Raw genomic sequence first — 9,408 nt, 5'->3', positions numbered from 1 at the left:
AATACGGAATTTTGTGACCGAAGTCTCACAAAATATAAATTTTGTGATCGAATTGTCACAAAATTATAAATTCCGTGATCAACTTGTCACGAAATTACGAAGGGTGTTATAGTTTTTGTACAATCCATTTAATTATGGAAAAATAACACATTTATACCCTGTGTTTTAGTGAAATGTCGAGTTTAACCCTCAGTTTTCAAAAATGTCGAGTTCATACCCTCTTTTTAACTAAAATGACGAAATTATACCATTTGTTTAACTAAAATGACGAAATTATACCCTGAAATAAACAACAGTGTCACGAATATTCTTTTTCTTGACTTTTTATTGACGTTGACTATAATATTTATATATAAACACCAATAATCAAATTTTAGTTTTGGTTTATTAATAATAGACATATAGTTTTGGCAAAAATCGAACGACAAGAAGTATAAAATAGTTTTCGTTGGCCGCAGTCCTTCCAGCAGCAACTTTGTCGTCGTCACCGATTTTGTGTGATATTTTTTAACACTTATAATTAAACAAATATGATACATTTTAACGCATGATTAAACAATGGGCTATTTTGCTAACTAGCCAAATCAACCTACTAATATTAAGAGAATAGTCAAAGTTTCAATTAATTAAGGGAATAGTCCAACTAATCTAAACTACCTAAATTACCCTTTCACACAACTCTCTCTCTCTCTCTCTCTCTCTCTCTCTCTCTCTCTCTCTCTCTCTCTCTCTTCAGCATATTCTTCTGCGTCGCCGAGGCTCCGCTCGAACATGATCGCCGCCGAGAGCCCGAGGTAGCCGTCGAGCGCCGCGGCGGAGACGAGGTCGCTTGCGCCGCTGGTTTTCACGGTCAGGGTGCTTCGGGATCACCGCCACCGCGTCGCCGTCGCTCAGGCGGCGGAGTGCGCGCACGGAGAGGCCGCGATCAGGGGAGTCGAGGATGGCTATGGCGTCGCTGTACCGTTTCGATGTCCGTACGCTCGTCCTCACAGGAGATTTCTCCGGCGTCGGCCTCGAGTCGTCCGAGCTCTTCCGATCGTTCTCGGAGATGGCGCGGAGGGTTTGGCTCCTCCACTGCCTTGCTTTCACGATCGAACCTGAGGTCTCAGAAGTCGACGGCGAAGCAAAGCCCTAAACCTAACCCTAACCTCGGGTTCGCTGGAGGTTGAGAAGAAGAAACGATTCGCGAATCGGTTAATTAATTAATCTACTGGAGTGAGTTACGTTAATTAATTAACTGATTCGTGAATGATTTGAAATTCACAAAAAATTTACAAAAATCATAACTTAAGTCAATTAATATTCAAAGCATTCAAATAATTAACCTAATTCCGAATTCAATCATTTAGTAAATTAACTTTACTCACAAAAAAATCAAAACCTAAACTAATATTCAACAAATAAGTTAATTAATTAACCTAACTCACTCCAGTAGGTTAATTAAATTAACCTATTCGCAAATTTACCAAGGGCGTTATGGTCTGAGCCGAAAATATGAGCTATTTGCTTAATAAAATGAAACTTTGGTTATTCTCCCAATAAGAATGACAAACTTGCCTAGTTACAACAAATTTCACTTGTTACAAAAGCACAACAAAATAATAATATCAATATGCATATAATCAAAGCTCAAGTAACACAATTATTAAATATTCAAATCAATAAATATAATAGGATTATCGTAAAGTAATATAAGCCTAGAACTAAAAAATCGCACTAATTTTGCCACTTGAAATATATGAATTGTAAAAAAAAAAGTGAATAATCTATAAAAATAAAATTGGTTGAAATATATTCAATCTTACCTTATTAATTGTGGCATCGTAAGAGATTTTGAAAAATATGAGGAAATATCTTCAATCTTTTTTTTTTTTTTTTGAAAAAATGGCATGAACTAGCTAATTCAAACTATGGCTTTTACAAAATAGCCATAGTTTCATTAGATTAGGCAAAATAGCCACCTCTAATAGGAAGAAAAAAAAATCCACAGAACGAAGAAGAACGCCGGCACCGCCGCCAGATTTTTTCAAGAGCTCTTCTCTGCAACTTCGGACTCATCACTCCGAAAAAGAACGTCTGCACCGCCGCCGGAGGTAAAGTCCGACGAACCTTTCCAGCGAGGAAGCCCTCCTCATCGCCGTAGCGTGACGGAGAGTCCCGAATCTCCGTCGATCTCCTCGCTTTCGCCGCCGTGACGGAGATTCCGACGGGAGGTAAGATCGACGGAGCCATCGGAAACATCGCGAGCGTCGAGGACGCAAGAATCGCGTCGCCGAAGAAGGAGATGTTTCGAATCTGCTTCAGATCCTCGATTTCCAGATTGTCATTAAATTTAATCCTGCCTTGATTAATTTTAATCCAGCCCTTATAAACCTTACATTATGTCTTTATAGTTCGTTGGGATTAAATTTAATCCAACCTAGATTAATCTTACTTTGGCTAGTTTGCTTATAGTTGACAAATTATGGCTATTTTGCAAAAGTTTAAGTTCTATTTGGCTATATAGCCGTTTGACCCCTCATAAAATTATCTCAAATTTAGACAAATTATACCAAAATTCTCTCTCTTTTAAAGTTCTCTCTCTAAACTCAAGTGAAGAGTTAACCCTATGCACTCATACAACTATTTTCTTCTCTTTTTGCTTAGGTGACGGACGATCGGAAGTCCAAATTCCGACGAAGAGATAGATGTGAATAAGAACATTTTAAAACTACCAACTTGATTATGAGAAGACTCATTGTCATTGTCGTGATTTCAAAGGCTTTTTTTAGGGATCGTTTCTTTTCAGATTTACTCCTTCGGTGCGTACCACGGAATACGTGAAGTTCATCTTATCCTTTGTGCCACCACGTGTTAGTCGTGTGTTAAATCTGAGAATTGACATTAACTAACAATATATGAATTTCACTTGTTTTTCTTATATGTTTCCAGTTATGTTCGAGCATCCAACGAAATGTATACCTTGTCCCAATCAAGGAGTGAATTGACATTTTGCTTCCCAACTGTACCGAAGATATTTTAAGACATATTTGCCACCATATAAATAATATCACGTTCCTCTTCACATTTATATCATTAAAATAATGTGTACATTACGAAGTTTGTGAATTCTCTCTCTCTCTTCCCCAATATATATGGCAAAGGTATCATATATATGACTATTCTATATCATTTGGCTCTCTCGCTCTGTAAAGTCCGCTCTGTTTGTAAGCTTCTTCTTTAGCATCTCAAACGAGGTATTATTCCTTCTACCACTTCTCTAAAATCACAATATTGATATTGACCAATAAAATAAAATATTACCCTTGTAGAGTTGCATTTATCTTTTTCTTCTTAGGTGGTATGTATGGCTTTCTTGATAAAGCATCAAGCTTTAAACACTTTCAACAACTGTAATCACGAGGAGGAAAAAAAAAAAAAAAAAAAAAAAACCCCACAATCCTGTTGTTCTCATCCCCTCATTTTGCTGTTCAATCTTTCTTTATTTGGGGATGAAGTCAGTGACAATGTTTTTGTGCCACCAGATTCACAAGTAATCAATCAATTATTTATACCATGCTGCTGAGAAGCTCTTCAACACCAGTTCTTGGTTCTCTTCTGCCATCATCGTTTTCCGAGAGCCCGAGCCACAACTCCAATCACCATTACCACCATGAAGCCAAACCGAGCACAAATCTTCACCACCACAGCCAAGCGAGAAAACTCTCGATCCACCAATCCGGGCCTCTGAATCACTCGGCCAATTCCTCCCCAATTGACCCCGACCGGTACTCGTCTAATAAAGGCTTCAGAAGAGCTCAGTCCGACGGAAACTTGGCCGGCCTAGTAGCCCACGATAACGTCTCTGAAGACCGACTCTCGCGCGATTCGCACTTCCCCAAAGGTAACACATTCGCGAGGAGACCCAGATGCTTGATGCTCGAGAGCATACCGTCCTTTTCGAACTACAACTCTAACGCCGAAGATGGTGGTGAAGAGGAAGATAGCGACTTTGAGGACAGGTTCAAGAGCACGAACGTTACTCGGGATGTGAAACTGAAGGACGAGGATCGGAAAGTGGAAAACGGGACCGTTACTGCGTCTCGGGGTTCGTCGCTCGAAAAGCTGCTCGGGTTCGAGGGCGGGGCTGGTGGGAGAGGCGGCGGAGAGTTAAACTCGCTCGGCGGCGGAAGCGGAGACGGAGGAGAGAATCGGGGCGTAGAGGAGTATTATAGGAGGATGGTGGAGGAAAATCCAGGCAATTCTTTGTTCCTCGGAAACTACGCGCAGTTTCTGTATCAGGCAAGTCGTCGTACTGTATTTCCTCGTAAAGTGAAAAATGGAGAGTACTTACTGAACATATGATTCTTGTTTGCTGAACAGTCCAAAGGAGATCTAGAAGGAGCTGAAGAGTACTACTCTAGAGCCATTCTAGCAGATCCCAATGACGGCACGGTTTTATCGCAGTACGCGAAGTTAATGTGGGAGTTGCATCGCGACCCCGACAGAGCTTCTTGTTACTTTGAAAGGGCGGTCCAAGCTTCACCTGAAGATAGGTATGTTTTATACCAAAATTCAAAAGGGACCAAGAATTGTTTAGAGGGATAGGTTGAGCTCATTTTTCGGCTTCGATTTCAGCCATGTTCAAGCGGCATATGCTCATTTCTTATGGGACGAGGATGATGATGAAGATGGCACAGAAGCAGAAGATCTTCATGCCTTGCCAACGGGATTCATGGCCTCAGTGACCATGTAGAATGACTTTTATGGTAATCGGAGGTTTTCAGTATCAGGTCACAAATTTGTACAAATAAAAAGACCGAGGGTTCTGATGAAACATTTTAAAATGATCGAAAACGACTGAGAAAAGGCAATCGCAGATAATTTGTATGCTCACATTGAGTGAAAAAAAGAAGAAGCCCAACTCAGAATATTAGATTATCTAAGATGTCAATTTCTTAATAATTCTGTTAAGAATTCAGACTCGTGAAACAAAATAAGAACAAAAAAGTTGAAGTTGCAAGCAAAATCACTAAAACCTTTTATATTAGAAGACCACAAAAAAGAAAGGCCTCTCCATATTCCCTCACAACATGGAGGGTTTACAGGCCCGCACAATTTCTCTCCTCTCCCCCTAGAATTGCATGATAAAAACCACTCGAGGGGAAAAGAAATTAACAGATTCTCGCTAAATAAATAACAAACAAAAACCATTCCTCAACACTCTCGACGCAGGTATGAAAACAAAAAAAAAATATTAAATACTCCTAAATAAACGCTGAGGAAGACATTCGATGTGGGATCGGCACCTTAAAAAAAGAACACTTCGAACGATTCTTTTTTTCTTTTTGTCACTGCTAACCCTGCCGATGATTCTAGCCAAAGCCATAGTGGCTTTATCGCGAACCGCGTTGGGGAAATCCATTGCCTCTCGGCCTGTTGTAATCTCCGTCCTGACTACCGCCCCTCCCTGAAGTTCGACCACCGAAACGACCTCTTGTGGTGTCGGTCGGGTAACCGCCTCTGCCTCTTCCCCTTCCACCTCCTGCAAATCACGACATTCTTAGACCCCCCAAAAGAAAAAAAAAATTACATGCCAGACTTAATGATGAAGCTGATCTAGAGATTCGGGGATAACTTGAGTGGGTAATCGGTTAGACATGATTGAAGCATCAAAAGTTACATGCCAGACTTAATGATGAAGCTGATCTAGAGATTCGGGGATAACTTGAGTGGGTCATCGGTTAGACATGATTGAAGCATCAAAAGGTGGTTGTATAGTTGAGATTTTCAAATAATAAAATTTAAAAACAGGGAAAAAGATTGAAAGATATGAATAAAGTCACATACTTCCACCGCGAGCAACACCGCTGCTGTTTGGTCTACGCCCCTCAACGTATACTTGCCTTCCAGAAACCAGAAGTGGAGATGCCTACAGAGAACGAATTTCAAGAGCGATATAAACACGGACGAATTCGAAAGACAGAGACTTTCTCTGATCTCTTTATTTATTTTCCTTTGCTTTTCAAGGACAGATTAAAATAGTGAAACCCAAGAATGGAATCAGCAAGATTTTTGCAACTTGAATTATTATATACCTTGAGTGCATTATGAACACCACTAAGGTCTTCAAACTCGACAAAAGCGTAGCAAACTCCAATGTCCTGTAAAAAACCAAATCTCATCATAAATATCTCAAAAAAAATATAAAATTGAAAAAAATTTAGGAGCCTTATATTACAACTTGCCTTGCGGCTCCTAATGAAAACTCCATCAGGCCTGATACGGCCAAAGCTCTTAAACTCCTGCTCAATTTCACTTTCAGTTACACTGGGAGACAAGTTTCTGACATAAACCGACTTTGGCTCGTCTGCAAGAAAGATCGTTAAACAAATCAACTTTAGAACAAAACACAAAGCATTGTGTCCAAACTCAAAAGGCCTTAGTACAGTTGTGTTGAAGTGCAAAAATGTTAACATGAAATCCAAATCCCAGATTTGGAAACCATGGATGAAAAGCGTATTTTAAGATCCTAATTTTAGCCAAGGAACTTCATGTTTAAGTTTTCGTATCTATGCCATCAATCTGAATAATATTGCTAGATGCATATTTTCCCTTTTTTTAGTTGACACAATTTTCATAACCAAACCCACAACCTGTTCATTGCATACTTACTTTTCAATATTTGCTACATACTCAAAACTTAGAGACAACTCAAAAATACACAACTCGAGTAGAAAGGAAAAACTAGAGCATACAACCAAAACACTTATTTTTCTACAGTTGCTAGATGTAATTGGAAAAGAGCCTTACCTTCATCTTCAAATCCATAACTTTCTTCTGCTGCCTCAACTACCGAATCAGGAACAGCAGAGAATGTAGAGCTTGGCGGTTGCTCAACATACTGAGGTGTGTTATTCCATTCTGAAGTAGTTTGGGTGCTCACCAAAGAAGGTTGGGTCACTGGTGGTGGTGGAGCCTGCCCTTTAGAAACTCGCAACTACAAGTGTCCAATCATTATACACATTATAAGCAATTATATTTAAAGCGCTTGAAAGTAGTCTAACAAGTTTTAAAGGAGTTAAAACATTGATATTCGGGTGCTTACAATGGAAGCCCACGTTTTCTTCTGGGGTTCTCCCACGGGTTCCTCGACAGTCACCGGAGGTTGTTCTTGTGCAACATTCACCACATTTTGATGGAAATCAGAAATATCTTCTGCAGGAAACTCATCCTCCTCGATTTCAGGCTCCACATCCAGCTGCTCATGTTCCTCTTGGTAATTGTATTCATCAACTGGACCATCATCTATATGAACAGAGTTTACGTAATCCCTGGCCTCTTCTTCAAGAGCATAGTCCGAAACTGCAAAATCAACTGGTCAGGTACAAAAAAAAAGGTACATAAAATTTCTGCAGTGACTGATTAAATGTCCGTCAAAACCGCCAAAGCCAGGCGGAAAACAAACACGGGTTCAGATTTGTTTAACTATCACACCCAGCTATGCTTCAGTCTAATACTTTATTATATCAAAATACCTGCTGGCTCTGGATGGGGGCTAGAAGAAGCATTCAGTTGAGAATCGTAATTGCTATCAGACGCTACTGGCGCTGGGTGCTGATAAATCATTCCTTCGTCAAGGTACTGAAAGATATCATTGAGCACAAAGTACCCTTTCTCTTGAGGCGCCAGGAGAAAAGTCTGGACAAAACTCCTCCTTGCGCTGTAGTCCTTAGTTTTAACAGAACCCGAAACCATGACGAGAATACCTCCGTTCCAAGAATCAAGAGAGTTGATTGTCTTTATCTCTATAGCGGTAAAATTCAGTGACATGATGATTGAATGAATTTGCTGCAACGAAACAAACCCAAACAATGAGCAATTAACGAAATTTCGAAGGGGACTACTTTTAAAATCATGGGAAAACATACTTAGAAAGAATACAAGCTTTCGCATGCACTCTCAGTATCCCAGGAAAAAGAACTGCATATTCAAATTACACTTACAGATCTCCTTGATCAACAAGTATAGATAAAATGAACAGAATAATCATTTACATGTCAAAATTCCAATATATACATAAGAGCATAAGATTCTAGTAAAACTGTGAAACATTTAATGATAGCATTTCCGAAATTAGCACACACCTTTTCCAGTATACCGGCCAAGAAAGTAATACAAACAACATCTTGTCAAACTTATAATATATTGGTGAAATAGAGACGTCAAAAAAGTTCATATCTTTACATCATCATACTGAAAAATTTACTTCCAAAACAGAAATTTGAATAGCAGAGCGGTCATGATTAATGATTCGGAACCCTACCAGCATCTCCGAAGCGGAATCGGTCGAATCTCCATCAATGCGAATCATCGAGCTATCCTCCGAGTAAAACTGATGAACTAGATCCGGTTGCTGCTGAAGAACTTGGTAGTACTGACCCACGAAGTAAGAACCAACCTGCGGAGCCAAATCAACACACAGAGCACATAAGCTCTGCGAATATACGAATCCGACGCGATATACACATGAAGCAACACGAGTCAACCCAAACCTGAACAGCGCTAACAGGTCCGGGATAAGGTGTCGCCATCGCTTTTCAGTCTTCTCTGTGGCTCTGATACACAAAATTCAACAGAAAAGCATTCACTGTGAAGCCGCCGAACAGAACAGAAACCCTAGCTCGCTAACAGATCCAACGCCCTAAACCCAAGGGTTTAGAATATCAGTCTTATCCTCTTAGCGAGGAAATCGACAAAGCGCGGAAAAAATCAGCTCCGAGAAAACTCCTCCGAGAAGAAAGATTCAGAGAGAATATTAACGAGAACGCAAAAGCCTCAGAAACTGAGACACAGATCTAACGATGAAGAGAGTTATAGAAGAGGGAAAGAGAGTTTACGTGCGTGCGCTTTGCTTTTGAGGTTTCCTCTGTGAAGCGACGCTTCTGATTCGCTCAGTTAATACTCTGCCGTGAATCTCCACCGTTGATTTGTATTCGCTAAAAGGGGCGAATCGACTGTTAACAAGCGTACAGGTGGACGGTCGATATAGGGTGGGGTAAAGGCGTGAGAGGGCTGTGGTCAATCTTTTTTTCTTAAAAAAAAGCTGTGGTCAATCTTTTTTTTTTTTTTGGTAACGATGAGCGCGCTTACAACGATTAGAAACTCTTCCTTTTTTTTAGGAAAAAAAATGAGTATTCTCCTCTTTTGGCGATAAATTTGAATATACATGTGTTTAAATTTACACACACATAATTAAAATGGTATCTACGATTTTGTTTCCTTTTTGTTTGAGATATTTACACACCACAAAATTGCAAATTTAATTACAGCAATCAAAGTGTCAAAATTAAGTTAAGAACGGAATGAAGATCTTTTTAATATTCTTCATTATTTATTGTAGATGAATACAGCCACAAAATATTAATT

General features: G+C 39.6%; 2 protein-coding genes across 4 annotated transcripts; one reads left to right on the top strand and one right to left on the bottom strand.

The window, feature by feature from the left end:
- Positions 1 to 3,077: 3,077 nt before the first annotated feature.
- On the top strand, positions 3,078 to 4,904 carry LOC149388249 (uncharacterized). Of its 2 annotated transcripts, XM_089621953.1 has the most exons (4): positions 3,078 to 3,236; positions 3,525 to 4,281; positions 4,363 to 4,535; positions 4,618 to 4,904. In XM_089621953.1, the coding sequence occupies exons 2-4, from the start codon at positions 3,556 to 3,558 to the stop codon at positions 4,733 to 4,735; spliced, it is 1,017 nt and encodes a 338-aa protein (XP_089478079.1). In that variant the 5' UTR covers positions 3,078 to 3,236; positions 3,525 to 3,555; the 3' UTR covers positions 4,736 to 4,904. The 2 variants fall into 2 exon arrangements, with proteins under 2 accessions (XP_089478079.1, XP_089478080.1); XM_089621954.1 differs by lacking the exon at positions 3,078 to 3,236 and having other exon boundaries at positions 3,265 to 4,281.
- A 92-nt stretch (positions 4,905 to 4,996) lies between these two features.
- Positions 4,997 to 8,948, bottom strand: LOC149388248 (Nuclear transport factor 2 (NTF2) family protein with RNA binding (RRM-RBD-RNP motifs) domain-containing protein). 2 transcript variants are annotated; one of them, XM_089621952.1, is made up of 10 exons: positions 8,880 to 8,948; positions 8,535 to 8,597; positions 8,306 to 8,440; positions 7,518 to 7,830; positions 7,088 to 7,344; positions 6,793 to 6,979; positions 6,228 to 6,349; positions 6,078 to 6,143; positions 5,830 to 5,911; positions 4,997 to 5,524 (listed from the first exon to the last, which is right to left on the bottom strand). In XM_089621952.1, the coding sequence occupies exons 2-10, from the start codon at positions 8,571 to 8,573 to the stop codon at positions 5,376 to 5,378; spliced, it is 1,350 nt and encodes a 449-aa protein (XP_089478078.1). In that variant the 5' UTR covers positions 8,574 to 8,597; positions 8,880 to 8,948; the 3' UTR covers positions 4,997 to 5,375. The 2 variants fall into 2 exon arrangements, with proteins under 2 accessions (XP_089478078.1, XP_089478077.1); XM_089621951.1 differs by lacking the exon at positions 8,880 to 8,948 and having other exon boundaries at positions 8,535 to 8,859.
- Positions 8,949 to 9,408: the final 460 nt, after the last annotated feature.

The sequence above is a fragment of the Urtica dioica genome, chromosome 8, assembly GCF_054948205.1.
Source record: "Urtica dioica subsp. dioica isolate 48M chromosome 8, U.dioica_male_clone48M_v1_H2, whole genome shotgun sequence".
In the NCBI taxonomy this organism is placed as follows: domain Eukaryota; kingdom Viridiplantae; phylum Streptophyta; class Magnoliopsida; order Rosales; family Urticaceae; genus Urtica; species Urtica dioica.
Note: the sequence above shows the minus strand (reverse complement) of the source record. Positions and strands in the feature narration are given on the sequence as shown.